The sequence below is a fragment of the Labrus mixtus genome, chromosome 12 (genome assembly GCF_963584025.1).
Source record: "Labrus mixtus chromosome 12, fLabMix1.1, whole genome shotgun sequence".
NCBI lineage: Eukaryota > Metazoa > Chordata > Actinopteri > Labriformes > Labridae > Labrus > Labrus mixtus.
Window position 1 is genome coordinate 11,611,213 of NC_083623.1, and position 22,293 is coordinate 11,633,505.

At 42.7% G+C, this 22,293-nt stretch overlaps 1 protein-coding gene across 1 annotated transcript in view; it reads left to right on the forward strand.

The window, feature by feature from the left end:
• Positions 1-22,257, forward strand: part of syne1a (spectrin repeat containing, nuclear envelope 1a) — a 125,223-nt gene extending 102,966 nt beyond the window's left edge. Inside the window, exons 117-147 of the mRNA XM_061051988.1 lie at positions 23-193; positions 363-496; positions 597-801; positions 1,407-1,589; positions 1,691-1,837; positions 1,984-2,138; positions 2,457-2,604; positions 2,696-2,790; positions 2,881-3,115; positions 3,552-3,746; positions 4,791-4,916; positions 6,412-6,567; positions 6,870-7,028; positions 7,490-7,656; positions 9,646-9,808; positions 10,323-10,510; positions 10,616-10,766; positions 11,650-11,832; positions 11,962-12,099; positions 12,339-12,530; positions 12,985-13,303; positions 13,984-14,052; positions 14,450-14,583; positions 15,160-15,286; positions 15,396-15,607; positions 16,526-16,732; positions 17,073-17,201; positions 17,973-18,236; positions 18,355-18,444; positions 19,087-19,145; positions 20,937-22,257. Of these exons, the coding sequence (XP_060907971.1) occupies positions 23-193; positions 363-496; positions 597-801; positions 1,407-1,589; positions 1,691-1,837; positions 1,984-2,138; positions 2,457-2,604; positions 2,696-2,790; positions 2,881-3,115; positions 3,552-3,746; positions 4,791-4,916; positions 6,412-6,567; positions 6,870-7,028; positions 7,490-7,656; positions 9,646-9,808; positions 10,323-10,510; positions 10,616-10,766; positions 11,650-11,832; positions 11,962-12,099; positions 12,339-12,530; positions 12,985-13,303; positions 13,984-14,052; positions 14,450-14,583; positions 15,160-15,286; positions 15,396-15,607; positions 16,526-16,732; positions 17,073-17,201; positions 17,973-18,236; positions 18,355-18,444; positions 19,087-19,145; positions 20,937-21,207 (5,172 nt within the window). The 3' untranslated portion in view covers positions 21,208-22,257. The remainder of the gene's footprint in view (positions 1-22; positions 194-362; positions 497-596; positions 802-1,406; positions 1,590-1,690; positions 1,838-1,983; positions 2,139-2,456; positions 2,605-2,695; positions 2,791-2,880; positions 3,116-3,551; positions 3,747-4,790; positions 4,917-6,411; positions 6,568-6,869; positions 7,029-7,489; positions 7,657-9,645; positions 9,809-10,322; positions 10,511-10,615; positions 10,767-11,649; positions 11,833-11,961; positions 12,100-12,338; positions 12,531-12,984; positions 13,304-13,983; positions 14,053-14,449; positions 14,584-15,159; positions 15,287-15,395; positions 15,608-16,525; positions 16,733-17,072; positions 17,202-17,972; positions 18,237-18,354; positions 18,445-19,086; positions 19,146-20,936) is intronic.
• The last annotated feature ends 36 nt before the right edge of the window (positions 22,258-22,293 follow it).

A 22,293-nucleotide genomic window follows, 5' to 3' on the forward strand; every position in this document is an offset into this window, starting at 1 on the left:
TGTGACACATGCTTTTCTTCAGATAAGTCAGATGAAGGTGAGCCTGCGGTCGGTGTTGGAACAGTGGACGCTGTACCGGAGGGCTTCAGAGGAGATAAATGGTTACCTGATGGAGGGGAGGTACTCTGTGTCCAGGCTGCACCTCCTTAACGGGTCTCTAGAGGCTGTACAGCAGCAGGTGGAGAGTCTTGAGGTAAGGAGGGCAGAAAATAAACGTCCCTCTCTTTTTTGGAAAAATGAAAAAAAACTGATTGTAAATAGAAATATCCACGCAGTGCTTATGGTGTATCTTAAATGTAGTGTTTTGCAAACTAAAACACGAAGGATGAAATGAACTCTTAGTGGGGGTCCGTGTTTTTCAGAACCTACAGGAAGAGATGGATAAGCAAGAGAGCAGTCTGAGGAAGTTTGGCTCTGTTACACATCAGCTTCTGACAGAGTGCCACCCATCTGTGGTGGAAACACTCAACAGAGCCCTGCAGAGCGTCAACATTAGGTACAGTAGATACAACAATAACACAATCTTCAACCTTGATGACTTTCAAATCATTAACTTGCTCCTGAGCTGACATAACAATATGTTTCTCCGGTGTTAGGTGGAACTCTCTTTTAGAGCAGATCTCAGAGCAGCTAAGAAGCAGTACAGCCCTGTTGGGGATATGGCAGCGCTACAGGTCCTTGTATGGCCAGTGTGTGACGGCGGTTCAGAAACAGGAGGAACGCGCTGACTGCCTGCTGAAGAGCGCCACTGACAGGGATATCACAGAGGAGGAGAGCAGTGTCTGGATTAATGACTGCAATGTAAGTGGTGATGGGGCACAAACACAGGAGTCCAGGATATAGCTATTGCACCATCATTTGTCCATATTTTGTATTCTCCCGGAATACACCAGGAGACTTTTTGCTGCTAACCCTCAGTGTCCTTGGCTTCTGAGATGAATAACATCTGAAACAGCCCGTCAGCACACTATGAGGATCCACAAAGCCTCTATCCCCTCTGCAGAATACCAAACTGAACTCTGCTCTTTTGTCTGCTTGAATGTAGAGTCACTGCACAATCCAACAAAAGCCTTTTGAAAAGGAGACTGCAAAGGGAAAGACAGGCCCCTGATTTACACTACAGGGGTCTCTCGGTGTCACGCTGGGCTTGCAGGGCCATGCTGGACGATATCTAGAATCACTCTGTCCCTATGACTCTAAGCAGACCGTTATTTTGACTGGATGAGAGCTGTAAATATTAGTGAAGTGCTGTCCTGTCTGTGTAACTTTTACAATAAATCTCTACACCCCTGTTTGCAGTTAATTTTGATTTCATGACATGTTTAAACTATTCCTTTTTTCTAAAGTCTCAAATCTCAGTGATTCTGTTCCTAACGTGCCTCCTTCTGATCCCATTGTTGCTGCAGGCGTGCCTTGGTGACCAGGCCTCTGTGCAGAAGACCCTCCAGCAGCTGCAGGCTTTAGGGGAGCAGCTGAAGAGCCAAGTTGATGCCTCCTCCTCGGCAGCTCTCCAGTCTGACCACCTGTCACTCACACATCGCCTAGAAACATTGAAGCACAGCCTTCACAGGCAGCAGGAACTGCTGCAGGTACATGCAACTTCCCTCTATTCAATCCCAGTATATGATTAAAGGAATATGATAAACGGGTCTTTACCTTACTCTCAATGTTTCTTTCTGACTGTTTGCAGACTGGATCTCAGGCCTGTGAGGGCTTCAGAGAGCAGATGGACACATTGATCAGTAAGGCTGAGGAGGCCGAGGAGGTGCTGAAGGAGTCTGACTCAGTTGGGTCTCCAGATATCATTGTGGTCCAGACACGTATGGAAAAACTGCAGGTATGGAAAAAAGGCTTGTGTCTAGTTCATTGTTTCTCTCCTTTTGAACACCTGGGACCGACATCATTCCAACAAAAATGTCTGACAGACAAGGCTTGTTCATTATTGTGACTGTCCTACTAAAACGTGTAATAATCTGTTCCCAGGTTCACCTGTTGAATCTGAGCAGTCTGTCTCCAGACCTGGAACGTGTCAACGAGTTGATGTACAGACTCCCAGTCAGTGATCGAGACGTGAAACGGCTGCAAAGTCTCAACAGGTCCTGGGCCGCTCACTCCGCCAACCTCACTGAGAGGTTCAGGTACAAAATCCCATCACGTTTTACTTCTTTGTAGTAGCACTGTGTAGTCAAGGAGCACTTTACTACAAATAAAAACATCCACCAAGATAAATTATAAGTAAGTAAAAAAAAACTGTACTTTCAAATAGCTTCTCCTCCAGAAAGAAAACACCTTTTCTACATGATAGTTTACTGGCTTCCCTCAGAGAAAAATTCCATTTAGATATGAGTTTGTGCTAGTTCATTTTTTTATTATATTCATTGGATTATGATAAAATAATCTTTGTATTAATAAGCTTTATATTTTGATCCAACTTGTGTCCTCTTCTACCTCTCCAGTAAGCTGCAGGCAGTGGTGCTCCAGCAGCAGAGCTTCCTTCAGAAGTGTGAGGCGTGGATGGACTTCCTGTCTCAGACTGAACAGAAGCTGGCTGCTGAGATCTCAGGAAACTGTCAGAGTCTGCTGGAGCAGCAGAGAGACCATGAGGTCAGAGAAGCATTCCAAGTACAGTATAAGTACACTTATTGTTGTCTTTTGTTTGTAGTGTTGTAACTAATATTTTCACCTTTACCTGCAGCTGTTCCAGGCAGAGATGTTTAGCAGGCAGCAGATTCTCTACTCCATCATCAGTGATGGACATCGGATGCTAGACCAGGGACAAGTGGATAACAGGTAGGCGCAATCCTTTATAGCAGTCGAGCCTATCATCCTGAAAATGTTGCGAGGAGCACACCATCTAATTCTCTGATGTCCGCTGAACAGAGGTGACTTCAGTGGGAAACTGGCCTTGCTGAGCAATCAGTGGCAGTGTGTAGTGAGGCGGGCCCAGCAGCGGCGGGGCATTATCGACAGTCTGGTCCGCCAGTGGCAGAATTACAGAGAGATGGCAGAGAAGCTGCAACAGCGGCTGCAAGAAGTCACCCAAGATCCAGATGTGCATCAGCCCGGAGAACCAGTCGCTCTGCAGCAGGCCAGGAACCTGTTGGATCAGATACAGGTAGGCTACATCACAAGAGAGGAGCTTTTCAACTCCTTAAAGTCAAATCTAACTTTTCTCGGGAAATTGGTTTAACTCAAATATGGTTGTTTTATTATAACTGCAGGTCACAGTTCTGATTAGATTAATTAGTGTATAGCAGGTGGATCAGGAGGATTCATTGTAAAGCTTGTTTAAAAAGTGTGCATCATTTTAAAGGTCATTAAAAGATCATTTGAACGAATGTAAATGAGACGGAGTATTAAGTGTGTAATCATCGTCAGAAACATAAAAACGACTTTTCTTCTTCTTGTCACTCTTTAAACTTCATATTTAATTTAAACAATAACAACTCTGATGTTCATACTAATTACACCCTCGCCCTACCTTCAACCTCTAGACTCCTTTAGTTAACCTGTTCCCCCTCTGCCCACTGTCCCTCTCTCTTCTCCTCCAGCTGAGGGAGCGGGTGCTCCAGAGGCAGCATGGAGGCTACATTCTGACGGTGGAGGCCGGCAGGAGCTTGCTGCTGTCGGCCGACGCCAGGGCAGAGTCCACCCTGCAGACAGAGCTGATGGAGATTCAGGAGAGGTGGAGACACGCGCACCACCGCCTGGACCAGCAGAGGAGGGAGCTGCACGGCTTGCTCAAGGTCAGACATTTATCAAAGCTGTGCTACGGGGACAGGATGTGTTATTTCAGACACATGAAGCCTTATCTCGGTCTACGTTAAGGGCTGTCTTCACTACACTGCAGCATAAATGTTTCTTGAAGGTTGCTGGGGAGCATCAAGCCCATAATTAGCCCTACCATCTGTACATGCAGGACAGTGAAACCAGGTTAACACATGAATTATGCAACACTTTTCAACCTCAGGTCCTTAAAAGAAGCAGAGGACAAAGACAGAGCACACCCTCTTCTCCTCTCAGATTCATTTATAAGCACACGCTCTTTCACATGCAAGCATTACAAAAATGTCCAGCCTAGGGCACGCTCCCATACAAACACACACAATGTGCAGTGAGCTGTAATGATTTCAACCCTGGGAGGTAGATTTTGCAGGCTGTGATAGTGCCCTGTTTTGAATCTTAGAGAGTGACGCAGTTGAAGAGATTCATCCGCATATCTTATTCTCCTGAGATCCTGAGTTATCCTCTCTATCTTTTGTCTTTCGCTTGTACTGAGAGCATCTATTCTAGTCTTCCCCTGGCTCTTTTTTTTTTTCCATGACTCTTGCTTCAGGTATGCCACTCTGCTGTAGCACTGCTTACCAAATATTACCCTGTTTCACCCTGAACTCGGGCCATTATTCAGACTCTAAGAATAGCTGTAATCTGTGCCCTTTGGAGCAGAACCTCCCTCTTTTGTCGTGAAGCTGTGTTAATTCTCTTCTTTCACTGTTGGATTTGTGCTGTCTCATGGTGTTGCTTTGGAGTTTCAGAGCTGAGGGGGGGGGCTTTCTGCTGCATGATAATTTAAGTGGCCTGACTTCAGCCTCGGGTTGATTTGTGTATGCGTGCCTGTTAGTTTGTGATCATGTGTTCTGCAGTTTTCTGATGCTACTGCTGCAGCTGCAGTAAGAACGTGTCGCAACTTCCCTTCCAGAGAAGATCTGCAATCTCGTCAATGTGCTTTTGTGTACGTTGTTTTATGCTCTAAATCCCCCCTGTGTGTTTGTCCGTGTGTTTGTTTGTAGAACTGGGAGCGATGTGAGAAGGGCATTACTGCATCACTCGAGAAACTGAGGGCCTTCAAGAGAAAGCTGTCTCTGCCACTGCCTGATCATCATGAAGAGCTACACTCAGAGCAAATCAGATGCAAGGTGAGAGGAATGAATGCATATATTTGTTATGCTTGTTTTACATTTATTTCACCTACTGTCACTGTGTTTTCCCTGAAGAACTATGCCGCTTCATCCTTGCATGACCGGAGCCAAAAAAAGTTTTGTTTTCATTACACATATGTACACAAACTGTAGCCTTCTAGGTAAATTGTTTGCAAACGTTCAATATCTCTGAATAGCTCTTTCTCTGAAATGCATGCTGTACACATAGACCTTCTTAATCTCTCTGTTTTCCTGAGACTTTCTCTGTCTTTCTCTCTCTGTTACACATTCATCCACATCGACTTGTCCTCCCCTCTACCCTTTTAATCCGGCTACAGGGACAAACACATCAAATGACAGACAGGCAGTCGGGGAAAAAAACGTCTTAATCTAGCAGCTGTTGTCTCGTTTTGTGACCTTGTTTGGTCGGTTTTCAGACTGTTGGCATAACTTTTTGTTTTGTTCTTCTGGAAGAACGTATAATTCAGGTCTTTCAAAAAGAGAAGTTCAACTCTTCCTGATTGTTTATATTTTTTCTAATGATTTAAATATTGAGCTTTTTTAAAGGCTTTAAATTATTTTCAGTATTTTAAAAAGAGCTTGTCCTAATGTTAAGAGTTACTGTATAAATACAGCTCATGCTGAAATCATTGCCAGGATTCTGCTGTGTGAGAACATATTTGTATCAAAGCATTTTTAGTGCGAAGTCTGCATGATAATCATTTGCGGTTTGTGTTGGCCCGTTGGACACTTTATGCAGTCATGTTTCATGCATGACACGTCATCCTCAGAGAGGAGGAGGAGGAGGAGGAGGGTAGCCAGGGTAGCTGCACATAGTGAGCATCAGCTGGGGAGAGAGAGAGGGGGTGGGGAGAGAGATGGAGAGAGGAAAAGAGGGTGCGTGCGCATGGCAGTGAGCAAGAGAGAGAGCATCCGTGTTTGGAGTGGGGGTGTTTTTATATGTGTGTGTGCGCTTCCTATTGTGTGTGTGTGTGTGTGTTGCGTAATGAAGACATTCTCTGGGTCCTCAAATCATTACGCTGCAGCAGAACCGTCACAGTGACGGAGGAGGAGGAGATGCAAGGTTGGATGAGTCTGTGTTACCTTATCTTGCCCTTAACCTTGAATGAAGCTGTTTATTTTTCATTGACTGGGACATGTCACAGTGAATTGTTTTATTCTTATTTCAGAAATTCTTGCATTGATATGAAATTTGTGTGTCTTTTTGTGAAATGCCTTGTTGTGACATTCACTGTCTGTGTGCTGTTTTGGTTTCTCGTCACTATTTCTGTGGGGTGCAGCAGCTGCAGTTGAGCTTCAGTAGTCCCGCTCTGTGGTTTTCTGCTCTGCTTGACTTTTTTGATGCTGGTTATGAGGGAAAAGAAAGAGCCCTCTGAACAGGCTGGTCTGACTCTGTCTTAGTATTTCATGGCTATGGATGGGCTTCTCTCTAACATTGTTCATCATTTCCTGTCATGTCCTGTGGGAACAGGAGTTGGAGAGCAGTGTGGAGGGCTGGACGGATGACCTCACTTCCTTGTTCCTGCTGAGGGACTCCTTGGAGGGCGTGGTCAGTGCAGATGACATCACAGTCCTGCAGGAACGCCTCCAGTTGCTTCAGCGCCAGTGGGAGGAGGTCTGCCACCAGGTACATTCACTGAAGATTAAAGCCAAGGCTGATTTTTTTAAATATCCTTATTGTGCCAATTTGTGATTTTGGTTTTCAAGCTTTCAAGCTCTGAATAATCAATATAGTTTAAGTCATTGAATTTATCTTCAACCAGTTATTCTCCGCAATCTTTACTGCTCCCAAACAACCGTATTTTGACTCTGCTTCTCATAAGAGTTTCCTTTTCCTTCTTGTCCTTCCTTTCTTGTCCTCTCTCATTCCTAATTGTCCTGTGCTCTGCCCCACAAAATTCTCCTCCATCCTCCCCTTTGTCCCCTCAGCTTTCCCTGCGCAGGCAGCAGGTGAGCGAGAAGTTGAACGAGTGGGCTGTGTTCAATGAGAAGAACAAGGAGCTGTGTGAATGGCTCACTCAGATGGAGAGCAAGGTCTCTCAGAATGGAGACATCAGCATTGAAGAGATGATCGAAAAGCTGCGCAAGGTGAATTCCGCACGCAGTCTTAATTACAGACACACTTCAATTTCACATATGCAGATATTTATGTACAGCGCACATTCCTGTAAGTAAAAATGCACTCGGTAAGAGCAGATTCAATCTGTTGGGGTGGGTCAAGATTGTTTTGATAACAGGATATTTCTATCTAGGCCACTGCTATGCACTGATATAATGTATATATATGTGTATATATGTTTGCCAATAACCTAAATTAAAGTTTGAATTTAATTTGATTTTGAATAATTTGATTTTTTTGTAATAAAGCACACACATTACACCAATTGTTTTTTTTATGTATTTAAATAGTTACACAAGATGAACAATTACCAGTAAAAATCTTAACTTGTTGAGCATGCAGAGTCTCAGGTACACACAGATGTTCTATAAACTTCTACCGAACTCACACCTCCCTGTGTTAAACTATGTGCTAACTCTTTCTCTCTCAGGACTACCAGGAGGAGATCAGTGTCGCTCAGGAGAACAAGCAGCAGCTGCAGGTTATGGGAGACCGGCTTGCCAGGGCCAGCCAAGACAGCAAGGCGGCCGAGATCCAACACAAACTCAGCAAAGTGAGCGAGCGTTGGCAGCACCTGCTGGACCTCATCGCTGCCAGGTGGGTGCACTCTCAAGAGAGTTTTTCATTGTTAGACTTGTGTGGGCTCTGTGAGGACCACCCCAAAAAGTTAAGATAGAAGTTCATGACACGCTATCTAGTTGTTTTTTTTTCTAGCTTGTCGTCTACTCAGTAAAAAAAAACTGCGTTATCAAAAACAAGAGAAAGAGAAATGTCCCCATTCTTACTTTTAACCCTACACACAACACACTTCTTCCCCTAGTGGAGGAAGGTTTTTTTAATTCAGGCATGTCGCATTTTGTTGCTATGGGGATTTCTTTCCCCCACAATGCTGCTGAGGCATTTCCTGCGTTCCTTGCTGGTGTCAGTGGGACTCCTACTTAGCAGAGTTGCAAGCCAAGAAGGCAGAGTTGACATTCCTCTTCTTCCCTCCTTGACGCCCTTGTTTGCTCTTCATCTACCATTTTGTCCCCCCCCCCCCCCCCCCCCCTCCCGCTGTCTTCCGGCTGTTGCCCTCAGTACTGGACGAGGGAAGAAGGGGAGTACTGTGTCTGACCTAACACAAACAGCTGCACTTTCTTTGTCTCTTACATCCGTCCTTTACTCAAAACAACAGGACAGAGAGTTTGTAACATAACTGAAAATCTGGTGTTTTATTTTGAATTTTAGCATTGCCTTTAACTGGAGTCATGTTTTAAAGAAATAAGGATCTTTTATTATCCACCTTGCTAACATGCTTCATATTAAAACTGTCCTTCTTGTTGCAAACTATCCAATGAAGTTTCTCTGCCTACAAAGTCTCCAACTTTACGACTGCTCATACTCCATTTGTGTGTATCTGGAGTGTGATACTCCGACACAGACCGGCTCTGCAGCACATGTCTCTGACTGTAAGTCTGTTTTTAGAAACAGCAGCACTTGTCACTCTCAGGCACTCACACACACACACACACACATATCCACACACACACACACACACACCGACTCCCGCATGTTTGGGGTTCCCTTTTTTTTAACCTTGAAGAGAAACAGTTGATAAGTCACAGTTGTTCCGCCCCTCCACTACCTGCCCCCCCCCTCCCCCCTCTGCACAGACAGACAGTGTAGAGAAAGTCCCATGTGGAGCTCAAAGACAGAGCAGAGAAGCATTGAGATCAACATTGCAACGCTTCCTGACGTTTACGTTGTCTTTGGGAACTCGGCTCCCCCATGGTTTTGGAATTAGAGACGGACAATATGGCGGGATGCCCGAGCGAGGATCTGCCGGACTGCGACTGTGATGTCTCCAGGCAGGACAAAATTGAGAATTTATCTTAAAGCTGTTTTTTTTTAAAGGCTGCACTGTAAACAACAACAACAACATGGCAGATTTGTAATTGTATCAAGCTTCATGTGCTTTGTATTGTTTGTTTTGTGCTTTTAACCTGCATTGGAGAATCACACCTATGCTGCTGTGTGTTAAATGATACTTGTGTAAGGGAGAAAATCTAACATTTGTTGTGTAGTGTGAAGTAAGGATTCATCACTTCTCAACAAAAGTATCTGATCTTCTTACTCTTTTGCTCTGCTTGGCTCATTGTGGTGAAAAATTAAAAGTCATTTTGCTTTGAATTGTAGGTTTAAACAGAGAGTTATATTTGTCAGATTTTGGTTCTTATGAAAAATGTTAAATCTGAAAATGTTTAAATTTGTTTCTCTTCTTGATAAACATCTTTCTTATGATAGATTTCATGTGCATCTCGTTATCAACTAAATAAACAGAAACAAGCAGCATTTCTTTTAGAATCAGAGACATTCATGCACATAACTGATTGGCTTCTGACTTTATTTTATTTCATCTTTTGATTTAATAAGTGATTTTCTTGGTTTGTATTTTCAGCATGCTTTGTGGTTTGTTGTTATATCCACTCATCGAACTGAACAGAATCTGGACCACGTTGTTGGCTTACTGAACTGTTTTCTTAAATGTGTTCACAGCTCTCCCATGTGCTGACTCTGACTCCCTCTCTGACTCTGTTTTTCTACCAGGGTGAAGAAGTTGAGGGAGACTCTGGTGGCGGTGCAGCAGTTGGATAAAAACATGAGCAGCCTGCGTTCGTGGCTGGCTCACATCGAGACGGAGCTGTCCAGGCCGATCGTCTACAGCACCTGTGACGACCAGGAGATTCAAAGGAAACTCAACCAGCAGCAGGTTAGGAGGGACAACACACACAAACAGGAATACAGAGCAGAAGAGCGTGCAGATTTGTTTGCACGCTTCCTTCTCTTTATTGAGCTGAGATGCGTTAAGAACAAAACAATATGACTCAAACATAGCTGGAAATAAGTGACACTGAGCCACATGAGGAAACTACAGCATGACTCATACATTCATCCCTGGCTGTTTGTTTGAAGCTAGTCCACAGTTAGTATCAGTGTCCTTCCTGCTGCCAGGGTGCTGCTCTAATTGTGGACTGGATTGTGAGACCCCACTGACCTCCTTCCTCTCCACAGTTGAACATTTTACTAATACATCCATTTATTTAGTTCAGCATGCCTGAAATGTGCCTGATTCATTTACAGCTTAAAGGAGCCTGCATTCATTTAAGTTAATGTGTACTTGTAATCATGAAACATAAATGAAAAGCACATGTGAGCAAACTCTGGGCTACTCATACAACCTTGAAATCCAGTAAATGTTAAAGGTTTTTCTGAATGATTTGTAGGAGCTGCAGAGGGACATTGAGAAACACAGCACAGGTGTGGCATCAGTACTGAACCTGTGTGAAGTCCTGCTGCACGACTGCGACGCCTGCTCCACAGAGACAGAGTGCGACTCCATCCAGCAGGCGACCCGAGGGCTGGACAGACGCTGGAGGAACATCTGTGCCATGTCCATGGAGAGGAGGCTCAAGTCAGTGACTCGCACTTAATTTCTGCGGATTATTTTTGTGTGATCCTTAAAAATGTGATTTGAGATTGTTTAGCTATGGCATTGCTGAAAGCCTTTTCTGTGCAGGATTGAGGAGACGTGGAGGTTGTGGCAGAGGTTTCTGGATGATTACTCAAGGTTTGAAGATTGGCTGAAGACCTCAGAAAGGACAGCAGCTCTGCCCAACTCCTCTGGAGTTCTTTATACTGTTGCCAAAGAGGAGCTTAAAAAGTTTGAGGTATGTCCAATTCTCTTTTTAGTATAATGCGTAGTAAAAGATAGCTACTCTGCATCGCATGTCTTTCTAGCAAAGAGCCTTCTTTTAAATGTAATGTCTGTTGCATGTGCATGCTTTTATCTTTTTTTTTTTTTTTTAAGTTTCCTGTCAGAATATCATGTCCACATTAGCTGAATACATCTCTAGACAGAAAGTGTCTGTGCAGAGAAGGGGAAACATTGAAGAAAGGGAAAGAGTGTCATGTTGCTCAAACTCGTCTGCACTGGTCTGCTCAGCTGCTGCTGTCTATCACCGTGCACGTGCACATTCCAGCTAGCTGACTTTCCCATCCAGCCTCTGAGAATCTGCTGAGTTTGTGCCTGAGTGGAAAGTAAAACATTTTTAAACATGGAATAATTTGCTCTTTTCCAGAATATAGAATTTAATAACCACTTATGAACTATTATGCCAATTTCTATTTTCTTTTGTCAACACAGAACAGAAAATATTTTCAGTTTCCTTTCAGTTGATACTCTCTGTACAACACATGTAGTACGAGAAATATTGTCCCTGCATGACCTGACTGAAGATGTTTGTGTTCATGCCCTTCATTTTGAATAAACATACCCCTTCCATATCTATTGAATAATCTACAGATATAGACTTTGAAACTATAGTAGAATGAGCAATATGATGATATGACAGAATGAGAATCTACAGATCATTTTCACAGTTCTTTACTGAAGGGGCTTGTCAAAAATATAAGCAGCCTCCTGCAGTGCTGGAAATTAAGAGACTCCATGTTTGAGGGTCTTTTCTCTGAAGAAGTCATTTTGTGTGCATGTTTACAACTCAGTCGTCTTTATTCAAAGCTCATTTGTGCATGTTTGTATTTTTGTTGCAGGCCTTCCAGCGGCAGGTACAGGAGTGTCTGACCCAACTAGAGCTCATCAACAAACAGTACCGTCGCCTGGCCAGGGAGAACCGCACCGACTCCTCCTGCCAACTCAAAGAAATGGTGCATGATGGGAACAGGCGATGGGATAACTTGCAGAAGAGGGTGGCAGCCATCCTACGAAGACTCAAGGTAACGCGGTCTCAGATTGTCGGCTCAATAATCATCTCATTCACGGGGAAACAGCCCCAGTCTTCTTTAAAAAAGGTGAAGGAAATCGTTAACTCACGGTTGTGTGTGCACCTCTTTTTATTCATTCAGCACTTCATTGTCCAGAGAGAGGAGTTTGAGACGGCTCGAGACAGCATTCTGGTGTGGCTGACAGAGATGGACCTCCAGCTGACAAACATCGAGCACTTCTCTGAGTGTGACGTTCAGGCCAAGATAAAACAGCTCAGGGTGAGACAGAAAGACTACATCTTTATATAGTATGTTATCATGGCAGTTTAGTATAGTTTGAAAAGTATTCGGTGTAATATAAAGACTTTTGTGTGTACTCTCTGCTACTGTATATTAATACATTTTCTCTGCAGCTTTTTATTTTTAAATTTAGTTTTTTTTTCCCATTAATGGAACATTAACATAAAAAAAACATTTTCTGTTTCTATTCTCGATCTCTGCTGCGTGATGGTTCTCAGGCGTTCCAGCAGGAGATCTATCTGAACACGGGGAAGATCGAGCTGGTGTTCAGACAGGGTGACGCTCTGATCGAAAAGAGTGAACCTCTGGACGCGGCCGTCATCGAGGAGGAGCTGGAGGAGCTGCAGAGATACTGTCAGGAGGTGTTCGGACGAGTCGACAGATACTACAAGAAACTCACACGACTGCCTGTGAGTAAAGATTTAACAGAAAACATTCTCCATCATCATCGATACAACTCTCATTTTACAGTGGAAGTGCATGCATTAAAGTAGGTTTTTTTTTTTTTTTTTAGAAACACAACGTCTGATGAATTCAAATGCAAAAGTTGCATGAAATTAGTTTTTTGCATTGCCGATAGACGTTTTTGAAGACTAGTCTGCAAACCCTTCAAAATTCACAGCTGTCCTCCTTCCCTACCCTCGACATGCTGCAAACATTTGTCCAACATACTTTCATTCTGACAGCTGTGAGCAAACTGAGTTTACAACAGTGTCATGTTTTTCCACTCTGTACACCTCACATGTTCACCTCACAAGCTGCTTTCACACTTCGTAGTTCCACATATTTTTTTACAGAGTCTGACCTTTCTGCCATGTGTCCTTGCTTCCTTTACACTAACTCCCTCATGCCCGTCTTCCTCAGCTGGCCGATGACGAGCTCGATGGTTCGGACAGAGAGTTGGAACTGGAGGAAGGTGGAGACCTCTCGGAGCTGCAGTGGGGCGACTCCTCTCTGCCCCGCCCATCCAGCCGCCCCCCCTCGGGCACGACTGCCCTCATCCGGGCTGACCGCTCAGGACGTGACACGCCGGCCAGTGTTGACTCCATCCCCTTAGAGTGGGACCACGACTACGACCTGAGCAGAGACCTGGAGAGCCCAGGTGGACGAGGTCACAGGGAGAGGAGGCGAGGGCAAGAGGAGGAGGATGAGTATCTGAGGACAGCTGCCACGGTGCTGTCAGGTCAGTCCAGCTTCACTTCATCACTCTATGAAGGATTTTTATTGATACATACTTGATGAATATTTTTTTGTTTACTCAGCGTTTTACAGGTCTGAAAAATGACTTAAAAGTTCCTTGGAAGAATTTTCATTTTTTTGTAGTGAGGTAATGCATCTGTTAAAGATTATTTAAAAAAAGAAAGATTATGGTTTTAAAGCATTGATGAGGAAATCGTTTTTTTTGTTGGTGGTAAGGAAATAGTAATTTTGTGTGGAAAAGACAGAAGACACAATTTAATCACAGAAGATCAAGTATTTACACAGTAATGTATTTCAGCTTCCATGTTTTCACCTCATAATATCAAAACAAGGCAAAGATCATTTATTTTCAAAGGATGAAAAACTGTTTCAAGCAGAGATTTCTACAGATCTGGTGCCAGTTACAATCTCACTTCTTGTATTTAGTAACAGGGAGTGAAAACACTTGTGCATGATTCTAGCAATAAAGGTCTTTTATGATAACTTTGGTTGTAAAAAACAATGTTTGAACACAAACAAACAAAACAGAAAAGGACCATTCAGAGAGCTCTGAAATCCAAGCATCCTTATTTGCTGTGAGGACGTCATATGTAGATTTACACAGTAAAAACTTTAAATTATATCAAAATTATAAAAGTACATGTTTTATATTTCTCTTCCCAGATGTAATTATCCCAGAGAGCCCCGAGGCTTATATAAAACTGACCGAGAACACACTGAAATCATCCTCTGGTAGGAAACAAGAGTGTTACAGCATGAGATAGGAGAGCATGTCGTAAACTAAAAGTGATACACTAAATGTTACTACCTGCAAAGGAGCATCATTACTACTGCATGTCCCCAAATTCACATGGATCCTACTTTATTAAAACAATGTATTAGTGCAGTCACTGCATGCTAGTGTCCATAAAAATGTTTGCTCTTGTCATTCATTTCATAGCTAATATCATTTTTAACCCATTAAATCCTGACTTTGAGTTCTTTTCTGTCACTCTTTCATTTTGCATTTCAGACTAACGCATGCCATCACAGCACCGGTTCAAACCAACAGCATGCTAACCAAATGAATGATTGTTGTGAAAATCTGCACCCTCCATGTTTTCATGACCCTGTTGTTGCCTCCCTTTAGGTGAGCCGGGCCAGCTGGAGGCGAGTCTCAGACAGTTGGATCAGGCTCTGGATGCAGGACGGTTCCACCTGCAGCAGAGAGAGACCACTGCCAACAGCTCCAGCCCCGACATAGACTCCACCTACATGGGCTATGTGAGTCCTGCTCATTTGAAGTGTCCTTTGCTGTCTTGTGAAACATTGTGACTTGGAAAGTGAATTAATACAAAGACAGCTTACCTTAAAGTTAAAGAATCAACCTCATTTTTTCAAGCCAAGACAGAAATGTGCTGAAAACATTAGTTTAAATGCATTAAAGAGGTTGATTGTTTTTTGTTTTTTATAGTCCCTTACATTAAACTTTTCAAGACCATGCGTCACATAATCAAGATAAAAAAATTGAACCGTGAAGTAGCGCCACTTTGTATATTCTCTCCAGTGTAAATACATCAAACTATGAACATTTAGACAACCACTTACAGACTCAAGGTGGTTTAGACATAATTCATAGTTTAAATATGATCATTCGTTATATTGATGTGTTCAATGTTTATAGTAATTTTGCTACACACATGCAGGATTTTGATGTGTTCTTAAGAAAAAAAATTCATTTATCTCTTTGATTGTCAGTTGCTTGTGTGTGTAGCTGTTTTGTCATTTTATGTGCACATGTTTTTTTAATGAGAACCATTACTTTTACAAATGTAAATCATTTAACTCATCATCCTTCAGATGCGCCTGATGGGAGAGTGTCGAGGCAGTATAGACGCAGTAAAGAGAGCCGAGGGAGAGCTGACTGAGGACGAGGACGACATGCCGGGACTCATCAACCCCACCAGCACAGACACTCAGAGTGCCGGTCAGTCTCACACACACGAACATCATCCTGAAACCCTGTAGACAGACGACCCCTTCATGTAAACAGTGTGTGCACTGAGTTAAACTGAAGCGTCTGTTTTTCCCTGCAGGTGTGATCGAGCGCTGGGAGCTAATCCAGGCTCAGTCTCTGAGTGAGAAGCACAGAAACAAACAGAACCTGCAGCAGTGGCAGCAGCTGATCTCGGACCTGCAGACAATGAGGGCCTGGTTGGGTCAGTCCGAGGCCGAACTCAGCCAGCTGCGAGGGCTCCAACTCAGCACTGACATACACACCATCCAGCAGAGGATCAAGAAGCTCAAGGTACTTTGACTGTGTCTGTCTCAGCTTCTGTATCAAAGTGAAAAGATTTCACTTCCTTTCCAGCTAGGATTTGATTTTCATGCATTTAGAATTCACAGCTATGAGTTTTGAATTGTCAAATTTGCTTTTGCACTTCGGTTTCTCATCTGTGTCTGACTCTGTACAACATACAGCAGGAATTTAACAACAGTGTATTAAAAACAATATGTTTTACTTCACCTTTAAAGCACTGACAATTTTGTCCTTCCACTCACCCACACTTTCATGCGTCTGTTAGGACAGGCGTGGGTTCGCTGTGTCGCTTGAGGTGGCTTGGGCCTTAAAATGAACTATTTGTTTTGCTACAGTTTGCTTGTTGCTTTTTTAAATTTCAATATGGTACTCTTTTTTTTTTTTTTTTTTTAGAAAGTACTTAAAATTGTGACTTTGAGCATACATATCTTCTTTTTTGGTCTTCAAAGAGATAAGCTAAGAAGCTTCATACGTTGCCAATCTTTTATTACTTTTTAAAGTTCCAAAATATACATCTTTTACATACTTTGATACTAATAGTAGTTAAAGTAGATACTGTATGGCTAGGGGAGACAGAAAGGGTAAATAAAAGCTATTCAGTTGTGTGTTTGTGCAAATATACTTCATGCCAGTCCCTGCAGAAATCATTGGGGCCAACCCAGTCAAAAAGTCTGGATCCTCCCCTGAGTTCTTAGTCCAGCTGTTGCTGTCTGAAATCCCTTGCCAAGATGCCATTGTTCTATAAATACAGCCCACTGCAGCCTGATAAACTATGTCTAACATGTCACACACACACCTCACAATCCTGCTGCTCTCTGGTTTGTATTCTCAGCTTCCCCTATCTGAAACCCAGCTACAGTCTGCTTAGCTCGTAGCTCTGTGTCATTATATCACTGTTCCCTTCAGGAGCTGCAAAAGGGGATGGACACCCACAAGTCGGAGGTCTTGTCCATCAACCTAAGCAGTGCAGACTTCCTCCAATCGGACCCCGACTCTGAGGAGGCGTGGGAGCTCAGGGATGGACTGAAAGAGATGAACACACGCTGGGATCGACTCGGTACCTCCCTGGAGGACTGGAGGGAAGAGCTGCAGAAGGCGCTGATGCAGTGCCAGGTACTCAAACACACACACACACACACACACACACACACACACACACACATACAGTATATGAACACTTTCCAGCAAAGTGTTATCATTAATAGGCAGCCCTTTCTGCTTTGTACACAATACAAATAAAACTTTCTTTGTACGTGTGTCAGGCATGAAGAATACAAAAGCATTTTTAATTAACTTTTATTATTTACAAATATGTGAAGCCTAACTTCTATTGGGATTTATGTTTATTTAACTTTCTTCCATTTTCTTTATACCACATAGTTTTTTTAATTGCTTTAATTTAACAGCCATCTTTTGAAACTGAAAAAGTGGTATGCACCATCTGTCCTTTCAGGAGTTTCACGAGATGAGCCACGGTCTGCTGCTGTGGTTGGAGAACATCGACCGCAGGAGGAACAAGGTGGTGCCCATCCCTCCCAAACTGGATCGTGAAACACTGCGAGCACATCACAAAACTCTGACGGTATGTTGAGACAAACATATATGATTTAATATGTTATATAATACAAGACAAGCTCTGTCCACTGTTACTACTTTTAATGAGACTCATCACACTAGAATTTGGTTGAAACTGAAAGATAACCCACAGGGTTTTTTTTTTTTTTTCCAATATGGTTGACTTTCTCAACCATAATTATTTAGTGTTTTCACACCTGCACAAAATTTACCAACATTTTCTCCAAAACAAGCTGAGCTGCATGTGGGAACACAAACGGCCACATTTTTCACCCTCGATTTGATCATGACTTTTTCCTGCCAGCCCCCTCATAAAATCTCCTGCATAAAGTCTTCGATTGTGAATTTTCCTGAATAATTCCTGCGTCATTCACACGAGAGCAAACAAGCAAGACGCTTGACGTTTATTTCACGCGGTCGGTTAGCGACCAGTGCACAATTGGTGTTCCTTCGTGCATGTAATGTCACTTCTCCAAACGCTTCTCTTCTCTTCTCATTCATCGACGTTAGCTCAGTAACTATGACGACAAATTGTGAATGATACAATAAAATGATACAGACTTTAGTGGAACTCTAGTTTGACACTGAGTGGTCTTTTTGCAAAACGTTTTTTTTTTTTTAAAGGACACACAACAACATTTAAACATGTTCTTAAATATGGAAAATACAAAGAATAAAACATGTTAGCAAAGTAGAATTTGTTACAATTACTTTTGAAAAAGCCACTTGGACTTGCCATTTAATATAAAGAGAACCTGTCTACCTTGTTTTCCTGCAGCAAATCAAGCGCGAGCTGCTTGACTCAGAGCATAAAGTGTCGTCTCTTCAGGAGCTTTCCGCTCAGCTCCTGGTCAACACCAAACCTCACGCTGTGACGCTGCAGCAGCAGGTCTCTGAGCAGATCTGGGATCAGGGCAGCGAGTGTCTGGAGGCTCAGGAGAAGGTTCACGTGATCCTGAACAGACTGAGGCTGCTCCTGAGGGAGGTCAGCTCTGACCTTGAGGGGCTGGAGAGGAGACTGGAGGCGGTGGACACCCAGCAGGTCAGGAAATGCTAAAACAAAAAAAAAATAAGACTGAATGAATCCTCTTTCGTTCAGCTGTTTTGATCCAGTCTAACTATGTTACTGAATCTGCTGTATTGATTTATTTTTATTTTAGGTTTGTTTACCGCTGCCCGTTGCCAAATCTGAACCCTGTGCATCAGCTTCTCCTGTGTCAGAGGTGACCGTCCAGAGTCGCAAACGATTGGTAATGTTCCCCCTCATGATGTCCAGCAGGAGGGGCTAAACCGTATGCTTCATGCACACAGCAAAAATTCCAACAGTCTTACCTTTTCCCCTTTATTCCCTCAAGTAGACAATCTCTAAAAGAGCCCCTCTGTGCTACCCCCCCTTTTTTTTTTGCTACTGATAAAAATGATTCCCTTTTATATGTATGTCCACATACAGATTTGTTGCTACCCTCCACCCCTGCCTTTCTTTTACAATGATTTTTGCTGCCCTCTCCATGTTGACCTGCCCAAAATGTACAAGAAAACCTGGCTTTTCATTTCACATGATACAACTTTATGTTTTAGCTTTTTATTTTTTTAAATGTAAAGAAAGGAAAAAAAAACAAAAACATTTTTGTTTCAGTTTCATGACTGTTCAAAAATGTCATTTGTCAGTCTCTAGTAACTTGACGTTTGACGAATAAGTGGAGAAGCCAGATTTCTTGGTTCGTCACTGATTATGTTGCTGCTTTTTGGTTGACGATGATTCCTTCTCTTAGCGATGTTATGGCTCTTTATATGATTTGTTTTTCCTCTCATCTGAAGCTTTGTCTTGATTTGCCCTTGACTGAAACATTCTTTTCTTTCTTTTACCCCTCCCCGCTCATTGCGTGGTTCAGCCCCGAGGCAAAAGTAGTCAGGCCCACCCAGGACACCCTGAGAGCGTCCGGCGCCACAGGTACCTCAATCCTGGACTCTAGAAACGAAGGATGATGATGGAACCAAAGATATGCCTGACTAGAAACATGATTTTATTGATTCAACTTGAGAAAATCATTTAACCACAATCAGCTTCACTCATAGTAAAACAAATACAAACAATAGACTATTTATCATTTTAGCCTCTTGATTTGGTTTTCAGGCTTTACCCTGTGTTCCATGATTGTCCCTTCTTCTAGAGACCTTGTTACCAGCTCTTATAAGAGAGGGGAATCGCCTTCATCAGGCTGCTCCCTCCGTTATATGTTTTATTTTCACTGCTTCTCTTTGCCATGCTGCTTCTTGAATGGCATCATGAAATATTGCCTAGTTGTTGTTTTTTTTGTTGCCTCTCCTTTCTCAGAGTGACTGTGGTTCTGTCTTCGCCCACTAGATGGCAATACTGGAATCTCAGAGATTTATCCCCCCCCCCAGTCCTCCTCCTCCTCCTCCTCAGCCCTTCTGTTTCCTTTCTCATGCTTCCTTCCTTTTTCATTCTCCTCTAAAGCAGGATGTGAACCAATAACTCCTGCACTTTTCTTCCTCCTACCTTAACTCCCACTTTCTTTCCTTTGTTTCTTTTCCAGACCCTTAAATCTTTGTCATTTCTGATTAACTTTCTAAGATTTTTCTGAATTGACACAAGAATAACACACAGGCCTGGTGTAGACCAAACCTAAACTAGTCTTGAGTCTCTGTTTTCCCTGTTAGCATCCTTTACATGAGGAGCAGGGACTCTCTCACATTCTAATGAACTAACAGTGAATATGGGATACATGAAATTGGCTGCAGAGTGAGTGGCTGGAGGAGCGTCAGCGCGTCTGACCCTCCTGCAGCCTTGTGTGACGATGAGTCGCAATGAGAACTTGCTGTTTCCTCCTCTTCACTCTTGGCTCCAGGAGTGGAAACCAGAAAGGCTTTTGGCTCCTGCGTGTGTTTGGAATGAGACGTGACATTGAACTCTCACACACTTGACTCTAAAGACAGAGTGTTTCCCCTCATGAGATACAGCCCCCATATCTATGAATGCCTGTGCCTCGATTCTTTTTTTAAAGTATGTTTGTGACTGGTGTGTGTACGTGTTTGTGTGTGTAGGTTTAATGTACGTGTCTCTGTCAGTGTTCAGCTCTCTTTTTACCTCGTGGATGCTGGATTTGCTCTATTTTTTACTTTTCCTCCTGTCGAGTATTTGTTGATTTTTTTTTTCCTACTTTTGCCACACATTGTAAAAGTAGTATTTGCAAACAGTTTTGTTACTCAACCCACTTGAATTTTCAGAACTAACGGATTTACTGCCACTATTATTGATCAATTTACCGTATCAGTCATTTACTTTCCAATTCTTGGTTTGGTACATGAGAAGTCCAAACAATGGTGAAAAATACTCATCAGCAGAGTGCATTTTTCCAAAAACAACCGCTTCAAACCAGAAGATATTTCCTTTAAAAATTCTGTAAAACAATCTGAAAATAATGGACTTTGTCTTCATATGTTTCTCCTAATGACATGAAACTTAAACGATGGTCAACACTCAAAGTATTCGGTAGTCTGCATCATTTTATCAATGAACTAAAAGCAGACTTTGATTTATTACAATGCATTTCTGATTCAAGCCCATTTGGTTGGAGTATTTTTATCACATTATAGAGCATCAATTCTGAGAAGAATATGGTGATCATGTGGGTTAAAAAACACAAGAGTGACTTGCAAGTACTAGCTCACTCAGGTCTGTTCTCTGCTGAGATTAACCTGTGTCTGTGTCTTCCTGCAGCCGGAGCAAATCACCAGGCGCCGCTGGCTGCGTTTCCTCCCATTCTGACTTTCAGGACGGTGTCTCCTCCTCCTCCTCCTCTAAAGGCCCGTCCTTCCTGCTGAGGGTCTTTCGGGCCGCACTCCCATTCCAGCTGCTCCTTCTGCTCCTCATTGGCCTGGCCTGTCTGGTGCCCATGACAGAGGAGGACTATAGCTGCCACCATGCCAACAACTTTGCCCGCTCTTTCCATCCCATGCTGCGCTACACCAACGGACCTCCTCCCATATGAGACGCAGCAAATGTCTACCTTCTGCTTTGCCAAGGACTCCACTGACTCCTGTGAATGTCTCCTCTCACCCTGTGCCCTAAAAAGAAAAACTCTTCCCCTGCCGGGGAGCTCGAGCATTATGAAGTGACTCAGAGATGAAATGAAGACTTCTCTCACTTACATTGCACACACGTCCTGAAATCACCTCCACCCTTTAAACTCCCAATCCGGATAAATGGACTTTCATCCGGAGACCCCCCTCCCTCCTTCAATTATTTCATGTTGTTTTAACTTAAATATGTATTTTTTATTTTGAAGGTTTCTGTAGAAACCTGTGAAATCAATAAAAACAAAGCACTATTTATATATTGTATGTTGGGAGCCAAAGTCGACTGTGCTTTTTGTCCATGATATCCAGTGCTGCTACTATTTATTTTGTATTTAATCAGTTGACAGATTAGTTAGTTTGGATTAAGCTAAAGCTCCACCTTGAGTGTGGGATGTTTAACCTTGAAAATGTACAAGAGACGTCCAGTTTGAGTGCTGAAATATTACGAATTTAAAGTCAAATCCGAACTTAAAGCACTGACATGAGCACTGACGAAAGGTACTGCACTGAAGCCGTCCAGCCAAGATGGCCGACTTCTTTTCCCAAGGCTTGTATTCTTTCTTTTTTTTCCGGAGAATTTAATCAACTGGGGCATATATAAAAAAAATATATACGCTCCATTGTTAAACTTAAGCTTGTATATTATTGTTGAAATGCTTTTTAAGAAAGGCAGTTATTTTTTTATCTTTTTTTTAAGCATGCACTTGAAAGTCCCCGGCTTTTAAGGAAGTGGAACAATCACTGGTAGTGTTTTAGTAGACGGCTGTGACCTGAAATAGTGTGCTTTGTAATTACTGCGATAATTATTCTGCTGTGATGAGTCATCAGACTCGCCGCCTTGTTGAAACAGAATCTGTATAAAAAATGATCAAATATGAAAATGGTTATTTATGTATGTACAGTTTGCTAATGCCGACTTCATGAAGAATACTCTTTGCAAATAATTAAACATAAAGTATTTACTTGTTTGTTTTTCTTTGCTTTACACAAGTGTGGGG